The 24,570-nt window shown below is 40.5% G+C and overlaps 1 protein-coding gene across 2 annotated transcripts; it reads left to right on the top strand.

The window, feature by feature from the left end:
- Nucleotides 1-1,017: 1,017 nt before the first annotated feature.
- Nucleotides 1,018-23,145, top strand: LOC108441135 (probable E3 ubiquitin-protein ligase HERC6). Of its 2 annotated transcripts, XM_017720484.2 has the most exons (23): nucleotides 1,018-1,280; nucleotides 7,361-7,511; nucleotides 7,694-7,776; nucleotides 9,228-9,455; nucleotides 10,276-10,367; nucleotides 11,068-11,195; nucleotides 11,737-11,888; nucleotides 12,086-12,141; nucleotides 13,362-13,462; nucleotides 13,549-13,608; nucleotides 13,690-13,798; nucleotides 15,053-15,233; nucleotides 16,106-16,257; nucleotides 17,362-17,493; nucleotides 17,752-17,850; nucleotides 18,097-18,267; nucleotides 19,540-19,680; nucleotides 19,795-19,961; nucleotides 20,140-20,206; nucleotides 20,325-20,395; nucleotides 21,204-21,387; nucleotides 21,490-21,592; nucleotides 22,576-23,145. In XM_017720484.2, exons 1-23 carry the CDS (start codon nucleotides 1,052-1,054, stop codon nucleotides 22,785-22,787), a joined length of 3,069 nt encoding a protein of 1,022 aa, XP_017575973.1. In that variant the 5' UTR covers nucleotides 1,018-1,051; the 3' UTR covers nucleotides 22,788-23,145. The 2 variants fall into 2 exon arrangements, with proteins under 2 accessions (XP_017575973.1, XP_017575974.1); XM_017720485.2 differs by lacking the exons at nucleotides 21,490-21,592; nucleotides 22,576-23,145 and having other exon boundaries at nucleotides 20,140-20,235; nucleotides 21,204-21,343.
- The last annotated feature ends 1,425 nt before the right edge of the window (nucleotides 23,146-24,570 follow it).

Raw genomic sequence — 24,570 nt, 5'->3', positions numbered from 1 at the left:
AACTTTTACCCTGTTCTTCAGTGGTCAGGACCCCCACAGAGCCACCACAGAGCAGGTTCTATGTGGGTGATGGATCATTCTCAGCACTGCAGTGACACTGATGTGGTGGTAGTGTGTATGTGTGTGTTGAGCTGGTCTGAGTGGATCAGACACAGCAGTGCTGCTAGAGTTTTTAAACACTGCGTCCACTCACTGTCCACTCTATTAGACACTCCTACCTGGTTGATCCACTTTGTAAATGTAAAGACAGAGACGATAGCTCATTTTTTGGTTGGTGGTCTACTGTAAGTCCAGCAGTAACACTGCAGCGCTGCCGTGTCTGATCCGCTCAGACCAGCGCAACACATGCTAACACACAAACCGCCGCATCAATGTTACTGCTGAAAATGAGTCATCAACCAAATAATGCGTACTCTGCGGTGGTCTTCCATTAAAGAACGGGGGGAAAGGGAGCTAACGAAGTATTCAGATAAACAAATGGACTGTAGAACGGCAAAGTGCACCTATCTAGTACTCTAGTACGACAATAAGTGTAGAAACAGGGATGTTATGGCTGATTGCAGCGCTAACTCAGTCCTTGGTCGCAGAAGAAACCTGTCTACAAACGATTAAGTCGTGGCCATGACTTAGTAAGGCGTGGGAACGAGATCGCGGCTTACTAAGTCGTGGCCACGACTTAATTATCCTGTTCCCACGCCTTATTAAGTCGTGGCCACGCATTGGGATCTCGGTCTCACGCTTTACTAAGGCATGGCCACGACTTCATTACCTTGTTCCCACGCCTTACTACGTCGCGGCCACGCATTGGGATCTCGTTCCCACGCGTTAATAAGGCGTGGCCACGCAAGATTTTTATTTATACAGGATGTCACCAGCGGGGCTCCTACGAAATGCCACCTGTGTGAAAATCAGCACTGCACGCTAAAGCCCCTACGCCACAGCTGAGGTAATGTCAGGTGGTGGCCAGCAGGGAGGTGTCGTGCGCTGGAGCTCCTTCTCAGATCTCCTTCACTCCAGCTCCTGTCAGCTCAACCTCAGCGGCGCTCTCAGGATGTTCTGCTGGGGAGACGCGTCCAGAGGTCAGCTCCTCTCAGCCGGAGCTGAGCGCGGCTTTCTCACCGTCCCGACCTTGGTGAATGCGTTTGGTGAGCAGATAGTGAGTGCGTCGTGCGGAGAGCAGCACGCTGTGTTTGTGAGTGAAGGTGGTCGAGTTTTCTCCTGTGGACGGAACTCTAAAGGACAGCTGGGCAGAGCGAAGAGCAAAGAGACTAAAGTACCAGGTAGAGCTTCGCCTTCAGCTTCAGTTTCTGCGCTTTATTAGGGGTTTTTCAGTGATGACGACAGATTAATCAGTCTGGCTTCACTTGCCCTGACAGACTGGAAAAAAGGGAATAAAGTGGGAAGTATTTTTTCCCCTCATTTTCTCCTCAGAGAGAATCGTGCGCGCCAGCATTCCCTTTTAATCATGTGAGGCGCATCTTCTTTGTTTATTTATTTATTTGTTTGTTCTGTTCTTGTGAAACGCTGCCGTTTCAGTTTCGTTTCTGCAGCCGCTCTGGTGAAACTTTGGCTCTGATCCACATCAGCTGGAAGACGGGCTTTAATCACAGCTGTAGCTTCGACGACTTACACCGCTGTAGTGCAACTGCCTAATGACTGTTATGACTAGATAAGCAGGTCTTCATCATATTGTATCATATACACCGGCAGTGTATGATGTCATTTATATTCACCGCTTTAAGGTCGTGATGTAAATGTCTTCTTTAGTGACGCGCTGTAATTAATAAAGTTCATGTTGACATCTCTCCTTATGTTCTCTCTTTCCTTTTCTCTCTACACCCTTTCTCTCTACACTCTCTCTGTTCTCTCTCCTCTCTCTACACTCTCTCTGTTCTCTCTCCTCTCTCTACACTCTCTCTGTTCTCTCTCCTCTCTCTACTCTCTCTCTGTTCTCTCTCCTCTCTCTACACTCTCTCTGTTCTCTCTCCTCTCTCTACACTCTCTCTCGCTCCTCTCTCTCTACACTCTCTCTGTTCTCTCTCCTCTCTCTACACTCTCTCTCTCTCTGTTCTCTCTCCTCTCTCTACTCTCTCTCTGTTCTCTCTCCTCTCTCTACACTCTCTCTGTTCTCTCTCCTCTCTCTACACTCTCTCTCGCTCCTCTCTCTCTACACTCTCTCTGTTCTCTCTCCTCTCTCTACACTCTCTCTCTCTCTGTTCTCTCTCCTCTCTCTACACTCTCTCTCGCTCCTCTCTCTCTACACTCTCTCTGTTCTCTCTCCTCTCTCTACTCTCTCTCTGTTCTCTCTCCTCTCTCTACACTCTCTCTGTTCTCTCTCCTCTCTCTACACTCTCTCTCGCTCCTCTCTCTCTACACTCTCTCTGTTCTCTCTCCTCTCTCTACACTCTCTCTGTTCTCTCTCCTCTCTCTACACTCTCTCTGTTCTCTCTCCTCTCTCTACACTCTCTCTCGCTCCTCTCTCTCTACACTCTCTCTGTTCTCTCTCCTCTCTCTACACTCTCTCTCGCTCCTCTCTCTCTACACTCTCTCTGTTCTCTCTCCTCTCTCTACACTCTCTGTTCTCTCTCCTCTCTCTACACTCTCTCTCGCTCCTCTCTCTCTACACTCTCTCTGTTCTCTCTCCTCTCTCTACACTCTCTCTGTTCTCTCTCCTCTCTCTACACTCTCTCTGTTCTCTCTCCTCTCTCTACACTCTCTCTGTTCTCTCTCCTCTCTCTACACTCTCTCTCGCTCCTCTCTCTCTACACTCTCTCTGTTCTCGCTCCTCTCTCTACACTCTCTCTGTTCTGTCCTCTCTCTACACTCTCTCTGTTCTCTCTCCTCTCTCTACACTCTCTGTTCTCTCTCCTCTCTCTACACTCTCTCTGTTCTCTCTCCTCTCTCTACACTCTCTCTGTTCTCTCTCCTCTCTCTACACTCTCTCTCGCTCCTCTCTCTACACTCTTTCTGTTCTCTCCTCTCTCTACACTCTCTCTGTTCTCTCTCCTCTCTCTACACTCTCTCTGTTCTCTCTCCTCTCTCTACACTCTCTCTCGCTCCTCTCTCTACACTCTTTCTGTTCTCTCCTCTCTCTACACTCTTTCTGTTCTCTCTCCTCTCTCTACACTCTCTCTCGCTCCTCTCTCTACACTCTCTCTGTTCTCTCTCCTCTCTCTACACTCTCTCTGTTCTCTCTCGCTCCTCTCTCTCTACACTCTCTCTGTTCTCGCTCCTCTCTCTACACTCTCTCTGTTCTCTCTCCTCTCTCTACACTCTCTCTCGCTCCTCTCTTTCTACACTCTCTCTGTTCTCTCTCCTCTCTACACTCTCTCTGTTCTCTCTCCTCTCTCTACACTCTCTCTGTTCTCTCTCCTCTCTCTACACTCTCTCTCGCTCCTCTCTTTCTACACTCTCTCTGTTCTCTCTCCTCTCTCTACACTCTCTCTGTTCTCTCTCCTCTCTCTACACTCTCTCTGTTCTCTCTCCTCTCTCTACACTCTCTCTCGCTCCTCTCTCTCTACACTCTCTCTGTTCTCTCCTCTCTCTACACTCTCTCTGTTCTCTCTCCTCTCTCTACACTCTCTCTGTTCTGTCTCCTCTCTCTACACTCTCTCTCGCTCCTCTCTCTACACTCTTTCTGTTCTCTCCTCTCTCTACACTCTCTCTGTTCTCTCTCCTCTCTCTACACTCTCTCTGTTCTCTCTCCTCTCTCTACACTCTTTCTGTTCTCTCTCCTCTCTCTACACTCTTTCTGTTCTCTCTCCTCTCTCTACACTCTCTCTGTTCTCTCTCCTCTCTCTACACTCTCTCTGTTCTCTCTCCTTCTCTCTACACTCTCTCTGTTCTCTCTCCTCTCTCTACACTCTTTCTGTTCTCTCCTCTCTCTACACTCTCTCTGTTCTCTCTCCTCTCTCTACACTCTCTCTGTTCTCTCTCCTCTCTCTACACTCTCTCTGTTCTCTCTCGCTCCTCTCTCTCTACACTCTCTCTGTTCTCTCTCCTCTCTCTACACTCTCTCTGTTCTCTCTCGCTCCTCTCTCTCTACACTCTCTCTGTTCTCTCTCCTCTCTCTCTACACTCTCTCTGTTCTCTCTCCTCTCTCTCTACACTCTCTCTGTTCTCTCTCCTCTCTCTACACTCTCTCTGTTCTCTCCTCTCTCTCTCTGTTCTCTCCTCTCTCTACACTCTCTCTGTTCTCTCCTCTCTACTCTCTCTCTGTTCTCTCTCCTCTCTCTACACTCTCTCTGTTCTCTCTCCTCTCTCTACACTCTCTCTGTTCTCTCCTCTCTCTACACTCTCTCTGTTCTCTCTCCTTCTCTCTACACTCTCTCTGTTCTCTCTCCTCTCTCTACACTCTCTCTGTTCTCTCCTCTCTCTACACTCTCTCTGTTCTCTCTCCTCTCTCTACACTCTCTCTGTTCTCTCTCCTCTCTCTACTCTCTCTCTGTTCTCTCTCCTCTCTCTACACTCTCTCTGTTCTCTCTCCTCTCTCTACACTCTCTCTGTTCTCTCTCCTCTACTCTCTCTCTCTGTTCTCTTTCCTCTCTCTACACTCTCTCTGTTCTCTCTCCTCTCTCTACACTCTCTCTGTTCTCTCTCCTCTCTCTACACTCTCTCTGTTCTCTCCTTTCTCTACACTCTCTCTGTTCTCTCTCCTCTCTCTACACTCTCTCTGTTCTCTCCTTTCTCTACACTCTCTCTGTTCTCTCTCCTCTCTCTACACTCTCTCTGTTCTCTCTCCTCTCTCTCTACACTCTCTCTGTTCTCTCTCCTCTCTCTACACTCTCTCTGTTCTCTCCTTTCTCTACACTCTCTCTGTTCTCTCTCCTCTCTCTACACTCTCTCTGTTCTCTCTCCTCTCTCTCTACACTCTCTCTGTTCTCTCTCCTCTCTCTACACTCTCTCTGTTCTCTCCTTTCTCTACACTCTCTCTGTTCTCTCTCTCCTCTCTCTACACTCTCTCTGTTCTCTCCTCTCTCTACACTCTCTCTGTTCTCTCCTCTCTCTACACTCTCTCTGTTCTCTCTCCTCTCTCTCTACACTGTCTCTGTTCTCTCTCCTCTCTCTACACTCTCACTGTTCTCTCCTCTCTCTCTGTTCTCTCCTCTCTCTACACTCTCTCTGTTCTCTCCTCTCTCTACACTCTCTCTGTTCTCTCCTCTCTCTACTCTCTCTCTGTTCTCTCTCCTCTCTCTACACTCTCTCTGTTCTCTCTCCTCTCTCTACACTCTCTCTGTTCTCTCCTTTCTCTACACTCTCTCTGTTCTCTCTCCTCTCTCTCTACACTCTCTCTGTTCTCTCTCCTCTCTCTCTACACTCTCTCTGTTCTCTCTCCTCTCTCTACACTCTCTCTGTTCTCTCCTCTCTCTACACTCTCTCTGTTCTCTCCTCTCTCTACACTCTCTCTGTTCTCTCTCCTCTCTCTACACTCTCTCTGTTCTCTCCTTTCTCTACACTCTCTCTGTTCTCTCCTCTCTCTCTCTGTTCTCTCCTCTCTCTACACTCTCTCTGTTCTCTCCTCTCTCTACACTCTCTCTGTTCTCTCCTCTCTCTACACTCTCTCTGTTCTCTCTCCTCTCTCTCTACACTCTCTCTGTTCTCTCTCCTCTCTCTACACTCTCTCTGTTCTCTCTCCTCTACACTCTCTCTGTTCTCTCTCCTCTCTCTACACTCTCTCTGTTCTCTCTCCTTCTCTCTCTACACTCTCTCTGTTCTCTCCTCTCTCTACACTCTCTCTGTTCTCTCCTCTCTCTCTACACTCTCTCTGTTCTCTCTCCTCTCTCTACACTCTCTCTGTTCTCTCCTCTCTCTCTCTGTTCTCTCCTCTCTCTACACTCTCTCTGTTCTCTCCTCTCTCTACACTCTCTCTGTTCTCTCTCCTCTACACTCTCTCTGTTCTCTCTCCTTCTCTCTCTACACTCTCTCTGTTCTCTCTCCTCTACACTCTCTCTGTTCTCTCTCCTTCTCTCTCTACACTCTCTCTGTTCTCTCTCCTCTCTCTACACTCTCTCTGTTCTCTCTCCTTCTCTCTCTACACTCTCTCTGTTCTCTCTCCTCTCTCTACACACTCTCTCTGTTCTCTCTCCTCTCTCTACACTCTCTCTGTTCTCTCTCCTTCTCTCTCTACACTCTCTCTGTTCTCGCTCCTCTCTCTACACTCTCTCTGTTCTCTCTCCTTCTCTCTCTACACTCTCTCTGTTCTCTCTCCTCTCTCTGCACTCTCTCTGTTCTCTCTCCTCTCTCTACACACTCTCTCTCTCTGTTCTCTCTCCTTCTCTCTCTACACTCTCTCTGTTCTCTCTCCTTCTCTCTCTACACTCTCTCTGTTCTCTCTCCTCTCTCTACACTCTCTCTGTTCTCTCTCCTCTCTCTACACACTCTCTCTCTCTGTTCTCTCTCCTTCTCTCTCTACACTCTCTCTGTTCTCTCTCCTTCTCTCTCTACACTCTCTCTGTTCTCTCTCCTCTCTCTGCACTCTCTCTCTCTCTCTGTTCTCTCTCCTCTCTCTACACTCTCTCTGTTCTCTCTCCTCTCTCTACACTCTCTCTCTCTCTGTTCTCTCTCCTCTCTCTACACTCTCTCTGTTCTCTCCTCTCTCTACACTCTCTCTGTTCTCTCTCCTCTCTCTACACTCTCTCTGTTCTCTCCTCTCTCTACACTCTCTCTGTTCTCTCTCCTCTCTCTGCACTCTCTCTCTCTCTGTTCTCTCTCCTCTCTCTACACTCTCTCTGTTCTCTCTCCTTCTCTCTCTACACTCTCTCTGTTCTCTCTCCTTTCTCTACACTCTTTGTTCTCTCTCCTCCGTCTACACTCTCTCTGTTATCTCTCTTCCCCCTTTTTTGCTCTTTGTCTTTTTTCTCTCTACATTCTCTGTTGTCTCGTTCCTCTCTGTCTCTATACTCTTTCTGTTTTCTCTCCCTGTCTCTCTGTATTTCTGTTTTTCTTTTCTCTTTCTCTCTCCTTCTGACTCTCTTTCTTTCTCTCTCTCTCTCTGTCTATATATACATATTCATTTTCTCTCTGTTCTCTCTCACCCTCTCCTCTTTCTTTTCACTTTCTCTCTTTGTCTCTGCCTCTTTTCAACCCCCCCTCTCTCTCGCTATTCCTCTCTACATTCTCTTTCTTTCTTTTCTCTCTCTTCTCCTCTTTCTCTCTGTTCTCTCTCTGATTGTCTCTTCCCATCTGTGTCTTTCTTATCTCTCTCTTTCTCCCTCCTGTGTCTTCTCTCCCCTCATCCTCTCTCTCTCTCTTTGTCTCTCTGCTCTCAACTCTTTCTGTGTTGCTCCCTCCTCTCTCTTTCTCTTTTTGTGTTTATATCCCCTTCATCTTCCCCTCTCTCTCTCTCTCTCTCTCTCTCTAGTGATTGAAGGTCTGGGGGGAGTAGCCTCTGTGGCCTGTGGTCAGGAGCACAGTTTGGCCTTGTGTGACTCGGGTCAGGTGTTCTCCTGGGGAGGAGGTGGAGAAGGTCAGCTGGGCATCAACAGTCCAGTGGCAAAATCTACAAAACCAGGGTAAAGACTGACTATAGCAATGAGCATTAAAGAAGCTGAATTCAGTAATTAAAAAGGGGGGTTGGATACTTATTGACAGTGTAAATACAGAAAGTATATTAAAGTAAAGTAAAGTATATATTTTTGCAATATTATTTATGTTATTGTTCCATTATTTTTCCTAACATATCTGTTTTTTCCAGACCTGTTCATGTACCATCACCTTTACCAATACCAGTAGTACAGATTGCATGTGGAAATTTCCATTCTCTGGCCCTGACCAAAGGTAAGTCTGGTTGTGGGACAACATAACCAGTAACATTCTTTAAAGAAGTCACATCATAGAAAAAGAATTTTCATTGCTTTTTTGGACATAAAAGTTTTGTACTATATAAACACACATCTTTATATGTTTATAGAGTCATTTGCAAAAGTATGGATGCTTCTGGTCAAATTCTTTTGATAAGTGAAAATACATTTGAACTTATGGCAAGTTATATATTTTGTATTTTATTTTTCCTAATACACGTAGCAGATAATAGAAAGCATGCAATAAAGCTTTCTTTTATTTCAGTTTGTTCCCTGAAGAGGATGTGTTCATTCATTCTCATGTAAAAAGCCAAACATGGAATTTGACCAGGGGTATTCAGACTTCTGCAACTGTACATGATGAGTAAAGAGATATACAAATAAAAGTGGTGGTGTTTTAAAATGTACTCACTCCCAACAAACAGCCTGTTGAATTCATCATGATTGTGATGTCACAACCATAGACACATTTACATATGACTGTCAGTTCAGCCTGCAGCAGTTTAGCCCCCCACGCATTCATGTCGACCACTGCAGACAGACAGAGTTACAGGAGTGGAAGATGTGAAGGAAAAAAAATTGACTAAATGTGTTGTACTGTACTGATTGTCGGGAAGTGAATGCATCACTGCAGCCTTCCAATAAAATCCACGAATCATAAAGGAGCGTCTGAGGTTTATTGTTTCCCATGTCCCCAGGGATTTCAGTCTGATTTGTTTGTCCTGAGCTGTTCAGCCTGGACTGGCATAGGCGGACGCATATGCTGAGATAAACGACTTTTATTGAGGGCAAATCGAGGGTCGTGGTCATGACAGTCCAGGTTCAAATAGCCAACATGGAGAGATTGGGGTTCAGACATGACAAAAGAAACACCAACAACACCAACAAACAATCAGAACATCAAACAATCAGCACGATCAAACAGGCTTACAAAGGCCAACCCAGACCAGGGCAAACACAGGGCTTATATATCAGAGGCAAGACAAGGGACAGGTTGGAAACAGGTGGTAACAATCAGGGGTGGAGTCAGACAACAAGGGGGCTGGACTGAACCAAAACAAACACACATGGAAGATCAAAAGTCAACAAAAAGCACATGGAGGAGTGGGAGGAGCCAATCGTGACAAGCACACAGCCAATCAGAACAGGGGATATTTAAATAAATGAATATTAAAGAAACAGAAACAAAAACAGCCTGTCTAATTCTAGGGGATGAGAATGGCCACATAAAAATTTATTACAATTGGTTTTATAGCATAAAACCACACTAATTTTGCATGTGGACTTCAGAAAAAAATACATCTAAAAGAGTTTCATTGCATCAAATAGATACATTTCTACAGTGTGTATATAAAGGTGTGATATGCCAGCTTACATAACAATGATGAAAGACACACAGCATAACTCAACAAAAGCAATTCTTTTAAGGAGGCGAGGTGTATGCTTGGGGCCAGAATAGCTATGGGCAACTGGGACTGGGGAAAGCTGTGGCCCTGCAGGTCGTCCCTGCCCTGGTGCAAGCTCTCACTGGAGTGCCAGTCATTCAGATCTCTGCTGGTGGAGCCCACACTCTCGCCCTCACCAGCTCAGCGCAAGTCTTCTGCTGTGGGGCAAACAGTGCTGGACAGCTGGGCCTCAAAAGGACTGATGAGAAAGGTACTGTGCTGTTGTTTCATTCCACCTGATACAAATACAGAACGCTCCACACGGTCATTTCATTTTGGGACCTGTTTTACTTATTACATAACACATGGGGTGGGAACCAAGCAATTAGTCTATTGGCAGCTGTAGGAAGGAGCTTTGCAGATCCATTTGCCTATTTGTCTGTGTATTTGTCAGGACTTTTTGAAAAAGGTTCTATACAGCACCAAAAAAAGGGTTCTTCTGTTCTAACAAGCCTAATATTTAATAAATTAAAGCCCTTTTTATATGTGGAGAATGTGCTTTTTGAAAAGTTCTATATAAAATCATCTACAGCACATTCTTCATCAATCCCAAGAAACCTTTCATGATGCCAAGAAGCCTTTAATCATGGAAGGGTTCTTTGAATGCTCATGGTTGTGTATAGAACTGTTTTCTTTACTGAAGAACCCTTGAAGAACCAACACTTTCAAGTGTGTAGTTTATCTAATCGGTATTTCAATAAAGTAACTATAGAAAATTCATTTCTAACTGTGGTTTTCTAAACAACATATTAATAACTTTATTACAAGCAATGTTTATGTGTTACTGCATTAGTGTTTATTTATATTAAATGTTACTTTTGCTGGCAAACAACATAATTACTTTCAATTCTGCTTGAGTTTTTCATGGAAATCATGACCGCATAAACCCTAGATAAGCTGTCGCCAATAACAATTGCTCACATATTGTGACAACCAGCTGAGTGCTATTAGCTGTTATCCATCAGCCACATTAGCACGTTTGTCAAGCTTTCATCTTTGAAGTCTTCAAAATAGATTTTTTTTTGTGCTAGGCCGCTTTACAATCTGTGCTATTCCTGCTATGAGGTGCTTGTCCATTGCCTCCATCAGCTGTGGAGCAGCACACACTGCCGTCCTCACTAAGGTACTATTTTATCTAAAATGTTCTCCTCATTCACTCCTGTTCAGTCTTTTTACTGATGTGGCAAAATAGAATTGTGGTGTACACAAAGCAACATTCAGTAAACTCTCCTCATATTTATCTATTGAGCCTATAGACGCCTATATTTGAATTCAGAACAGATTCCATCCTCACATAGTTAACAACTTACTGGCATATTATAGTGGCGGTTCCGAGTGCTGATTCTGCTGTGCTCCCCTGTAAAGGGGCGATAATGTTATCCATGATGCTGTCTGACCATTTCCATGAAATGCCCTATTCGCTCGATTCCTTGCCACCCGTTTCAGTACTGGTTTTAACAACCCTTGTCTGCTAGGCCTCATCACAGCTTACTGAGGCTTACCTGCTGAGCGCTCTTCATTGTCCCCTCCTCCCACTCTGCTGCGAATAGCTACTTGTGTAATGTAAGGGTGGCACATATCTGAGTGGTGAGTTGAAGTGGGTGAGCGCATGTTTAAAAAAGTATTGAAGGAAAGAGTTCCATTTAAAATGAACAGTTCCTTTAAAATGAAACAACATCTTCCCAATTTATATATGCTGTATACCATATATAATACACTGTACACACAGTTTTTTGTAATTTGCTGTAATTTTCACTTGTACACATTCTACATCGCCTACATTCCTCATCATACAGTTCCTGAAAACGTCTTATTATGTTTAGGGTGGAGAAGTCTATACGTTTGGAGATGGAACATATGGTCAGCTTGGGCACAACTCTACCAACAGGGAGCTTCTGCCTAGGAAGGTGGAAGGTATTGATGGACCAGCTAAACAAGTAACCTGTGGAAGGTAATGAAAGTGAAAATAAGTTAACATCCTCTACAATGTCCCAACTTCATTGAAATTGGGGTTGTATGTGAAAATAACCATGTTGAGGCCTTTGTACAAAAAAGGTCAGTCCTTAGTGCTGTTATTTATATATTTAGACGACTGTCAGGGGGATTTCATCTACTGATCAGAGGCTTTTGCACAAACTTTTGGATTTATGGGCTTACATTAAATGAAAATTGCTGTGCCAATATTATTTGATAATTAAATAAATTGCATTGAACTCGGAAGGAATGCAAATAGAAGCACTTTCACTATTGGGGCTCACTGTACTTTAACTGTAATACTTGAAATGTACAAATCCAACAAAATGTTAATTGAGTGCTTGAAACAACTCAGTAAATATACTTCCTACTTTTAAATAAAGGGTTTATTAGAGAGGATATTACTTTGTGATCTGTGTGCAGTTTGTTCTGTGTAGCCTCTTATATTCTCTTCAAGACGCTATTACCAGCTGACAAACCTGACTAATTCATTAACATGAATATATGTACTGTTACAGCAATCACACTCTGGTTCTGATGCTGTCGGGTGACCTCTTTGCATTTGGGCAAGGGGTCAATGGTCAGCTGGGCAACGCCAGCACAGAGAACAGCCTGCAACCTGTGAGACTGGAAGGACCCTGGAATAGTTCAGGGGCAGAGAGACAGAGAGGTACAGGAGCTCTCCATCCCCTCAGCATTAATATACAGTTGTTTACAAAACTTTGGTACATTTTAGATGTTATGTTTTTTTTTGTATGCTTTTTTTTTGGTATGTTAAGCTCAGCAGACAAACAGTGTTGTGCATTAAATTTGTTAAAATACGTTGAAAGAAAACAATAATAATTTCTTATCTTTGAATTAAATTAGAAGTGAGGATCTCCTCAGGATGGAATTCCAACTTCCTTTTCTTTCCCCCTCCCAAGGTAAATACTACACATTTGTTTGTCATTGATTATTTAATTATTTTGTAATAAACATAGCAATTTAATAAAAAAATAACAATAATTGAATTAATCACTGTTTGTTTCAGCCAAAATGTTTAAGTTGTTTATTTTGAGCAGCTAAAACTGACCTAAAATAGGAAACGTAAAGCTAAAATATAATGTTAAATTTAATGGCTGAACTCCAAAATGCATGTGGAAGTGATCAATATATAACTCAGGATGGTATATTTACACTAAGGTTTATTAGTACATTATTGATATTAATATTATTGTTAGTATTTTATTACACTTATTAGTATTAGTGCACTGGTGTGTATTGGGGTTTGATGTACTTTCAGATGAGGCATCTATAATTATCAATCAACTGGTGAACATATAGGCCGTGCATGTATTTGATAATGCTCGAGAAATGCTGAAAGAGGAATTCCATCGATGTAAACAAAATCATTCAGAGTAGTTTAGTATGAAAAGCACCAGGAAAATTGTTCACCATTGCAGTACTAGGAACCAGACATTATGTCTGCACTACAAATATCACCATTTTATCTGCTATCCAAAACAACCATATATGTCACACTGATAATGATAAAACAGGGCAAAATTGAAAGAAAATATATGTTTTAGGCCAAAACGGTATAATAAAAGTGCTTTACTGTGATTTGAACTGCAGCAATAGAAGAATTTCCCCTGGAATTGAAAAAGTTATCTATCTATCTATCTATCTATCTATCTATCTATCTATCTATCTATCTATCTATCTATCTATCTATCTATCTATCTATCTATCTATCTATCTCTCTCTTTCTCTCTCTCTCTTTCTCTCTCTCTCTCTCTCTCTCTCTCTCTCTCCATCCATCCATCCATCCATCCATCCATCCATCCAAACTGTCATAAAACAATGTCTCAGGTATCAAGTCATGTCTTCATACCCATTGTGTGTGATAACTTAACAGGATGTATCTTTCAGTGTCATTAAACGGCCAGACTTCAGGTTCCTTGTACTGTTATGATGAACAATTTGCACTCTGTAAATTTCTTTGAAAAGGCGCATTTCCCACCGAAATGCTCTGAATGAGTTTATTCACATCTAAATCAGTGAATTATTAAGTCATTTTGGTTCCCCTTTAAAGCAGCTGTATTGTAAACATTCAAACAGTTAAATGATGAAAATGAAATTATTACATTTTTTTTTTCTGAAGAAATCTGTTCTTGGCGATCCGATTGGAAAACTAGACGACGCCCGAGTGCAGAGATGGGTTTCGGTGTTAGAGAGAGACAGATACACTGAGGAAGCTAAAAGGTGGGACGAATCTGAAATCTTGCCTCTAGCTTTCAAATGGACCCGCAGATCTAACCAAACTGGGGAACGTGTCTGATTTTTCACAGGGAGGTGGGCTTGACTTTTTCTACAAGTTCAAGTCTTGTCGCTTGTTTCCTGAAGGACAGGTAAGTCTGTGCACCTGAACATTTTGGAAGTTTTGTTGCTTGTGTCGTCTTTATTTTCATTAAATATTTCTCTGCCTGTAGTGGAGCTGTCGGCAGGAGTTCTCCAGGCACTGTTGCGGTTGATTTGGATGCTGCCAGTGAGACCTTTGACAAGATCCTGAAGATTCCTTGGATCAAGAAAGCATTTGAGGTATAAAACATGTATAAGTGAAATTTTAAAGTGTATGGAAATCTACATCTTATCTAGTGTTGTTATAGAAATTGTCCAATTTTTTACACTTAAATATATAAAAGTTCTTGTATATAGGCAGTTATTGATTATGTGTGATTTCCTAAAACACTGGAGTAGAATGACCATTATGAGATGGTAAAGCAAGTGAAGACGACAGTAGTGAGCGCCTAAACACATTAGGTCAGGGGTGTCAAACATCCAATAAAAGAGCCATTTTAAAAAATCTCATCAAATCCGTGGGCCAGAGGAAAAGGGTTAATGGGGCTCATTTTTAGTTAATGATGTGGTACAAAAATGTCAGCAGTAAAATATAGGCACTTGTAGTAGGCACCTATAAATAAAGAAATAAATGAATAAGTATGTATGTATATATATATATATATATATATATATATATATATATATATATATATATATATATATATATATATATATATTCAAACAAACAGATAAAATGCAGCTAAAACACAGCTAGTGTGTTTGGTGATATGACTGGTGTGGCATTGTGCAGAATTGTGTAGAACCGCTGTCCCATAGACAGTTGTTGGTGTAGCAAATTTGGAGCACATTATGTTGCAGTGCATGCTGGAAAAGTGCAGTGCAGCACTTTGTGAAATGGACTCATATTAATAGAAAATGAATACACTCTTTTGTGGGCCAGAGAGGATTGAGTGTCGTACCTGATCTGGCCCGCGAACCTGGTGTTTGATACATGGGCATTAGGTGGTCAGGACCTACAGATATGTCCAGGCTTCCTCACTTCCTCACTTAATACCTAAAGCAAAAAAAAACTTGTTTATATGCATATATGGGACAACAGAATGTAGAATGTATTTAAGCTGGGAATCTAAGGGATCAAAGAAATTGTTCAGCAAAAAATAATATTCAAGCAACTTCCCCATAACACAGTCATTCAACCAGGACATGTTTGGTTCATAATGTTTTCTTTTTTAGTTTTGCACTGGAGTTATAAGGCTAATGTAGCTGACAAGTAATGGAAAATCTTCTCCCCCAAAATATTTTAGGTGACATAGCTGTGCTCCAAATGTGGCTGGTTGACTATATTTTGGGTAGAGGTCGAAATTGTGTTTAATTTTTGCAAAATCATCCCAAGTACATTTGTGCAGCTGGATTCAGATCAGTAACAAGTCTAATTCTATGGTAATTGTGGTGCCATAATATTTTGTGTTACATACTGTAATTTTGCTCCAGGTTAACATCCGTCCACTTGTGCACAATCTTTGGCTTGCTGCACCGGTGATGAAGTGTCCAGAGATCTTCCTGCTTCTACCCACGTGCTCTATTCTTCACGAAGACCGGAATGTCATTGACCTGGTGCTGCTATTAGCAGTAGCCCTAACAACGCTTAATGAGTCTGCCATGAAAACCTTGAGTAAGACCAGATGGGCATTATAAACTATCATCTTTTAAATATATACACTACTGATCAACTTTTGGTCACATCTTTTGACACAGGAGTCATTCTGATATTAACTTTATTTTAACTTCATTCTTAATGGTTTGTCAGCAATTGAAATGATCTACAGCTCTGTGCATCATTCTGTAATCCTCTACAATGTCTGATTATTTCGGGTTTTCAGCTTTCTAAGACGAAGATGAACCCGGGGGAGTTTCAGGGCTAGAAAATTAGAGCATTGATTCCAAACTTTTTAAATGGTAGTGCACAAGTGCATGCGCCTCTATTAGTAACGATGATGAGACAAATGTATAAACACTCACAAGCCACTTTATTACATACATCTAGCTTACTGCTCAAAATTACACATAAGAACAGAACAAAGAATCAGTGCTATTTGACTTGTGTTGTCACAAAGGTGGACCTTATGGCCCAGAGGCCCTTAACAAGTATCTGGCAAAGGAAATTCCATCATTTTTCAAAGTTTCCACATAATTAGACATTTAAGCTGTAAATAAAGTCATGCAGGGTGGTTTGATGTGAAACATTCTAGAGAAAATGTACCTGGCATTGTACACTGTATCTGGCATTTTTGGGTTTGAAAAGGAAAATGCTATGATTTTGTTCTGGTGTTGACACTTGTATTCACTTAATCCCTAAGCTTCTGAGTGCTCATCTAAAAAAGTTAATTTTGAATAATAAAGTAATGTAACACCCCTTAAGATGACATCAGGGACTCCGCCAAGGGGGAACAGCAGGGCCAAAAGGACAAGAGCAGGTATGAAAACAAGCTGTATGTTACAGTAATTGAGTGTATGTTTTAATATTTTTGGTTATTGTCTCTTCAGAGGATTACTGGTCCTCCATGGAAGCCCCTATGATGTCCAAGCATATTTGCATGTGGAAAAGTGCACTTGCCTTCCTCCTGAAGGCCAATGTGTGGTTAACATTCATCCCAGGAATGAAAGCTGTGCTGGAAGTCCTCAAGTATCTATATAAGGTCAGTGTGTCCAGTTGTTATTAGCATCTTTCCAGTCATAATTCAACTTAACAGCAGAAGGAGAAAGCATCCCGAATTTCCAATATAAAATAATGGAACAATTTTATTCCAAATAATTTTGGAACATTTCTTTTGGTCTATTTATCATGGAATTCTAACATGGTTCGATTGGTAGCTGGCATTCCCAAGTCATTCAGAAAAGTGAAAAACATTGCATGGCAGCACAGCGTTAAGTGGAAACTGGCTGTACATTTCTTGGAAGATGACATGAGATTTATCCCTCCAGGTATAGCGCAACAGAGACATCCATGAGTGGTCTGACCTCACTATGGTGATTTTTCCCATTTAGTGCACATGCATGTCATGTTGAACTTGGCAAATTTAAAATATAATGTAATTTCAACGATCATTTATCTGACGTAGATATTTTGTATTTTCCATTTATACAAGGCTATGATGTATCCGATGCCATTTTAACTTGCATAATGTTGTATAGGGCTACACGTTGTGAACATAAAATGCAAAGCTGTTGGATATCATGATGATGATCCTAGAAACAATATATTATGATTAAAATAGTGTCTCTGATTGAATGTGCCACAAATCTTTTTTTTAATAATATTATTTTTAATAATAATAATAAAAAAAAATTTAATTATAAAAATCACCATTCAGCATTGTGTAAAATAAAGAGAAATTAAATTAATGAACAGTTACTGGCATCAACACTGCAAGTGCGTTTTTTTTTCACTGAAGGCTGAGAAACAGACAGTTTTTATGTTTTACCACAATACAAAAACTAACAGATATATATTTAATTCCTGCAAAGGCTCCTTATGGTGATGCATGTTTGTTATAACAATAGCTATTAGCACTTAATGTTTTACACAAAATACTGGATGACTAATGAGTATGATTTATCATACAGCCCTAGTATTGTATTTGATCTACATGGTCCTATACATTTGATTAAAACCTTGATAGAAACCATTGGTTATAGCTTTATAGTTTATATACCATATATATATATTATATATAAACTACTACAACAACTTGGAAATTACAGTAGCAGATGAAGACTGATTTAATGTATTCATTTCATAGTGCAACAAAAGGGTGGCGAGATCCAGGAAGGTTCCCCTTAGTGAGTTCTATGTAGAGGAGATCGGTCTGTCACCTCCATTGCTCCAACAAGATGTTACGCTGTGGCGGCAGCTTAAATGGGGGCAGGTTCAGGTAATGCAAAATCAGATCAAACAAAAATTAATTTTATGATGCAAAGCACCTTATGGAGCTGGCTTGTAACTCAGTCACTCACTCACTCACTCACTCACTCACTCACTCACTCACTCATGTTTAGCAGGCTGAAAAGTCCCCATAAGGGGACAGTCAAAAATGCTTCATAAGGGCAGAGCTTCGCATCAATGACATTGTCCTTGTTTTATAACCATATTTATGTCTTATATTCCTCATATATTTATTCATGTTTGAGAGGAAGGGGATAATCTGCCGCCTGTTTTCTGCCGTTACCCATTTCTTCTGGATCTGCAGAGCAAGATAAACATTTTTAACTACGATGCTGCCATAACAAAGGTATTTCTGTTGTTGTGCAGTTAATATTGTGCATTTGTTGTCACAATCTCTACAGATAAGTAGACATTTGATGAGTTTAGGCATAATTTCACCACATTTAAAAAGCACTATAGTGTTCAAATCATCCTGACAACTGAAAATTGATATATTTTATTTTGCCTGTAGGCCTAACATGTGATAATACATGTGCTGCAATACCTTTTTGAAACCCCTTTGAAAAATAACAGAACTACATATGTGTTTCAGATAACCCACTCCTTTATTCATGACCAAGTGACGGCTGGGCTGTTTCAGAATTTGTACACCCAGGCCCCGACACCCATCATCCTGCTTAGACTGAGACGCACCGCTCTGCTGGAGGACGTGTTTCGACAGCTCTCCTATGCTGACCATGACAACTTCAAAAAGCAGCTAGTGGTGGGCACTCCTTTCTCAGTCCATCTAACATGACTAAAGCAGTATTTCCCTGAGAAATGCTAATGCAGGTGTAAATTATCACAGCTTCAGCCAGGAACATGAGGTCTGTTCATTGTTAACAAAGCTAGCATTTTGGTCACAGTCAATGAAACGTTGGTGGTTCCATTAGCCAAGAAGAAGTGGAAGTGGTGATTGATGTAGCCTAGTTTACAAAACCTTGTATACTTACAAAACAAAAACAGTATACTTAAAATTCTTAAAACTTAAGTAAAGTTCAAGTGGGTTTCCCAAGTATACTTTATGTAGCAAGTTCACTAATATCAATGTATTGCTAATATACTTGTAAGCATACTATTTCAGCACTTCTTGGGACAAAATTGGCCCACTTTTTAGTTTTTGAAGGTATCATTAAAGTTTTCTTTAGGTGTAAGAGTAGTTAACTAAGTAAATTTTCAGGTGTACTCTTTAGTAGTTAAATACTTCTCATCCACTTTTTAGTTATTGAAAATACACTTTTAAGTATGCTCTCAGTACATTACTAGTGGAATCCCTTTAAATCCCAGACTTATTACATACTAAAACTAATACTCAGTAACTACAAGGACTCCAATGCAAACTGGCTATTCTTAGGTTATAGAAGTGTTTAGTAAAACTGTGGGCCTGCTGTCGGGCCCTGGCAATTAAAAGGATAATAGTTTTATACTGCAAGTATACTTGTAGTTGTTTTGTTAAGACAAACATCAATCAAGACAAACAAATCCTGCCCCATACTAAATTGCCAAGAGGAAGAACCTTTAGAGTACTTTCTTATTGACTGTTATTGTTCATGAGAAGTGTGGGGCAAAGTAAAATTTATGGGACTTGGAATAGGAGTACATATATAATCCATATTTTATGGAATCTTTACTGAAAATATGACGTGTGATTGTGGACAATGAATATATTGTTTAATGAAGACTTGTGGGACTCCATGCTACACCAATAAGAGTCCTTGGGCAAGACTCCAAACACTACATTTGCCTACATCTGTAACATGATTAAATTGTACACAGGTACTGGATAATGGTTTGTAATTATACATAATTGTAACTAGCTAATAAGTAAAGTGGCTAATCAGCCCATTTGGCCGCTTCAGGCTTGTATTTGAATATTTGCAATTAACCAGAAAAGATCAAGTTCATCATTAATCTCTTTTATTTATATGACAGTTATTTGTCAGCTAAAATGTAATGATCATAATAGCCCCAGTTGTGACTTCCATGCTCCTTGTAGGTGGAATTTGTTGAAGATTCCAAACAGACAGATGTCAACAAAAGAGATTTCTTCCTCCACGCCTTTAATGAGCTTTTAGCTCCGGAGTCAGAGATGTTCATGTACAACGACACCCAAACAATGATTTGGTTCCCATCCCAGGTACAAAATCCATTATTCGATCCTTAGTTAAAGCAAGAATGTTCCACATCCTCAGTAATGGCTGTTGTAAAGCGGATTCATGACTGGTGACTCACTCTGACTCCCTTCTTCCAGCCCAAGGTGGAATCAAAGCAGTACTTTCTGTTTGGGATCCTCTGTGGCCTGGCACTGAATAACAGCAACATAGTGCACATGCCCTTCCCTCTGGCCATGTTTAAGAAGCTGGTTAACATGAAGCCCACTCTGGATGACATGATCGAGTTCAGGCCTACAGTTGGAAAGTAAGAGAATCAAACTTTACTATGAAATCATTAGTTGTTGCCGCTGATGTTGCATTTGAATTTTTCAGGCGTGTCTAAAGGGTTGAACACTATGTGGAAGTATTTGATGATGATACTGTAGATTATTGCAGGCAGTGGGAAGTTGACTGGTTTCAGCTCTCTGGTTGTGTTTTTTCAGGAGTTTGAGATGTCTTCTGTACGACTATACTGATGATGTCATTGAGAATATGGACACCACCTTCTGTGTACGAGACATTTCAGTCAACTTAAAAAGGCAGTCTAACTAACTGAAATTTATAGACTTCTGTATGATTTATCTAGTAATGTATAAATAAACCTGAAGTATTTTCCTCTGAATTACAGGTGCACTGGGATGGAGTCAATGTAGAGCTGGATCCTCAGGAAAAAGGAAAACCTGTGATAAGTGCTAATAAGTAAGACGCTATGGCACATTTACATTATGTGTTTTCATGAGTATATCAATGCTGACTTTTATATGGCTAAATGATGTATTAATAACCAGCCAAGACATGTACAGTGTCCAAATTTTGCTACGTTATTAGTGATGAGGCAATGGGGCTAACACTGCTAACAAACACTAGGAGTCAATAGTCACCCAAATCTTTTCTGTAAATGCAAACTAAACTTCTCTCAACATGCTCCCACCTCATCCAGGTCTTCATAAAGGCCATGCATGTTCTGAATTAATTTTTTTTAATAGGAACAACAAAAAAGGGAATATAATCTAGATTCTGTATGGAGAGACGGAATTTGGTACATGTGCTATCCAGAAATGATGTCTGCATTCCTCAGCTGCACAGTGAAGTTTTGTAGCTCACAGTTCTTTACAAACCGCACTGACAAGCCTGCAGCACCTTAATGAAGATCAGGATCATCATGTTGAAAGAGGTTTTGGGGATGTATTTATGGAAAACATTTGGGTGACTACTTACTTCCAGTGTTTGTTAGCAACATTAGCCTCGCAGCTTCAGTGCAAAACTAAAACCAACATTTGTACAGCATGTCATAGCTGATCTGCTACATCTGTAGTAAGTTGAAAATAGTGTGCATTAGATTTTTTTTATCTAACTATTCCTTTAATATACTGTATATCTGCTCAACAGTGATGTTGTGTTCAGAAACTGACTAGTGATGAATGACATAGAGGTTTACTGTCTAATTGTGCATCCACAGGTGGGCTACTATGTCCTTAATGTTTATGTTATGTGTTTATTTCAACAGAAAGGAGTTTGTAGACGCCTATTTGGATTATGCCATGAACAAGTCAGTGGAGCGAGTGTTTGAGGAGTTCAGAAGGGGCTTCTACAAAGTGTGTGACCGAGACGTGGTGGAGTTTTTCCAACCGGAGGAGCTGAGAGGAGTGATGGTGGGCACCGAAGCGTATGACTGGGATGTTTTCCGACAGGTCAGAAGTATTTACATGGTGTCCTGTCTTTTACTTATACTGTACAATATAATGGAGCATGTTATGATGGCACACTCAGTGTGAAACTATTGTTGAATTTAGAACACGGTTTATGACGGACAGTTCCACGTGGGACACCCCACTATTGTCACTTTTTGGGAGGTGTTTGAGGAGCTGACAGATGAACAGAAGAAAGCTTTTCTCTGTGAGTGCATTTATGCTATTTGGTCTTATAGTGTTTGAGTAGCTTGGTATTGCAGTCATCATAAGCATCATAAGCATAAATTGTGAGTATATGGGCCATCAGTGTGTACGCTATGTGTCCAAAAGTATCCAGACATCACTTCACATTAGTGAATTGACTTGTGGCTGAATGTAATCAAATCTTCCAAGCAGTGTTCCAACATCTAGTGTGAAGCCTTGCCAAAAAAAGGCAGCAAAGGGGGGGATATACAGTGAACAGGTATCCAAAAAGCAATGTAATAATTCCCCCCATACAAAATATACACAGAATAAATAATAAGTTTAATGGATTGAAATGTGCACATAATCCACATCAAATTAATGCCTTGGCAAAAAATCAAACATACACAATTTTTAATTCCCTTAGATGTAACAAATTAGCCAAGACTAATGCCGATAACACTAGCAGTCAATAATCACCCAAATCTTTTCCCATAAATGCATCCTTAGATCTAGATCTTCATTAAGGTTGCACAGACTTGTTGATGAGATTTAGGGCACAGTATGACTTTTTCTTTTAGACAATTTCTTAGCCACATTTTTGAGGTGCCCTGCCCATCACATGCACAAACTTAGACTAAATAGTCTTGAATTTCAAACTGAAGATATACTGTATGTTGATATATAGAAAAAAAGAGAAATTGTGAATGCAATGGCATTATAGTTTTTATAGTTTAAAGTAAGTCATACGGTGCCCTAAACCACATCAACTAGTCTGTGCTAGTTAGCAATATCGTTCTCATGGCCCTAGCACTATAGTAACAAAAGTGTGTCAATATGATGTTATTGATGATCCATTCCTTCAATACATCAACACAATGTTCTTAGGTTTACCTACTTCTGGTAATAATTGTGTTGATGTAATGTGTTTTATTCACATGGAAATCATGTGTGCACACTCAATACACTTTTTCAGTTCTTTTCTTTTTTTTCCCCTTATCTCAGTGTTTCTGACGGGCTGTGATCGTGTACCCATCCTTGGAATGGAGCAGGTTAGAATGAGTGTGTCTGTCCTGCCCAACTCCACCCAGAACCACCTGCCGGAGTCCCTCACCTGTCACTGCATCCTCATGCTCCCTCAGTATAACAGCAAGGAGCGGCTGCAGTCCAAGCTTATTGAAGCCTTGAAGCACAACAGAGGCTTTTGGAGAGAATAGACAGAATTTTGACAAACGGAAGTGCATCGGTGCAGAAATAGATGTCTAGATGTTCTCAGTTTGTGATAATTCTATCGGGCTGCTTGTTGGTGAATTTCAGATGTTTCATTCTCTCTCACACTTCTTTGCTTGTCACAATCTCAAATATTTCATACATTGACCAGGTATTAGACCCTCAAAGGTCTGTATGTGAGTTCATGCTTCAATGCCTTACTTATAATATATATTTATATCCTCTCACAACTTGCATATTGGTTTCATAGTCACCAAATAATTCATAATAGTTACTAAATACTGCGTGTTAAGATAATAAATGCATGATAAATCTTAATAAACTGGCTTTTCTTTCTTGTCTGCACATTTTTTGTCTTAAGAATCTGTTTCTCACAACACCTTACAGCATCGTAGCCACAATGACTGGAGACAGCCAGTTTTTCACGTTCTCTAATTCAAACCACAAGCCTGCTACCTAAGCTATTGTGTAATACTGAACAAAGAATTTATTTCCGTTTCCACACAGCTGTGCTGTTTATACTCCACACTGCATGAATTGTGATGAACAACATAGACAGAAAATATCTTTAGTGATGAATCAACACTTAGTGTTCATTTGTGCCCAGTTGGTCTTGAATACCACTGTAACTAATGGATTTCAGTCTAAAACTGTAGGTGTTAATTCTATACTTTCAGTCTAAAACTGTAGGTGTTCATTCTATACTTTCAGTCTATAACTGTAGGTGTTCATTCTATACTTTCAGTCTAACACTGTAGGTGTTCATTCTATACTTTCAGTCTAAAACTGTAGGTGTTCATTCTATACTTTCAGTCTAAAACTGTAGGTGTTCATTCTATACTTTCAGTCTAACAGTGTAGGTGTGTATTCTATACTTTCAGTCTAAAACTGTAGGTGTTCATTCTATACTTTCAGTCTAACACTGTAGGTGTTCATTCTATACTTTCAGTCTAACAGTGTAGGTGTTCATTCTATACTTTCAGTCTAAAACTGTAGGTGTTCATTCTATACTTTCAGTCTAAAACTGTAGGTGTTCATTCTATACCTTCAGTCTAACACTGTAGGTGCTCATTCTATACTTTCAGTCTAACAGTGTAGGTGTTCATTCTATACTTTCAGTCTAAAACTGTAGGTGTTCATTCTATACTTTCAGTCTAACACTGTAGGTGTTCATTCTATACTTTCAGTCTAAAACTGTAGGTGTTCATTCTATACTTTCAGTCTAACAGTGTAGGTGTGTATTCTGTACTTTCAGTCTAACAGTGTAGGTGTGTATTCTGTACTTTCAGTCTAACACTGTAGGTGTTCATTCTATACTTTCAGTCTAAAACTGTAGGTGTTCATTCTATACTTTCAGTCTAACACTGTAGGTGTGTATTCTGTACTTTCAGTCTAACACTGTAGGTGTTCATTCTATACTTTCAGTATAAAACTGTAGGTGTTCGTTCTATACCTTCAGTCTAAAACTGTAGGTGTTCATTCTATACTTTCAGTCTAAAACTGTAGGTGTTCATTCTATACCTTCAGTCTAACACTGTAGGTGTTCATTCTATACTTTCAGTCTAAAACTGTAGGTGTTCATTCTATACTTTCAGTCTAACAGTGTAGGTGTGTATTCTGTACTTTCAGTCTAACACTGTAGGTGTTCATTCTATACTTTCAGTATAAAACTGTAGGTGTTCATTCTATACTTTCAGTCTAAAACTGTAGGTGTTCATTCTATACTTTCAGTCTATAACTGTAGGTGTTCATTCTATACTTTCAGTCTAA

Source organism: Pygocentrus nattereri, chromosome 5, assembly GCF_015220715.1.
Source record: "Pygocentrus nattereri isolate fPygNat1 chromosome 5, fPygNat1.pri, whole genome shotgun sequence".
In the NCBI taxonomy this organism is placed as follows: domain Eukaryota; kingdom Metazoa; phylum Chordata; class Actinopteri; order Characiformes; family Serrasalmidae; genus Pygocentrus; species Pygocentrus nattereri.
The sequence above is the reverse complement of the archived record's forward strand: the minus strand, read 5'-3'. Positions and strand labels throughout refer to the sequence as shown.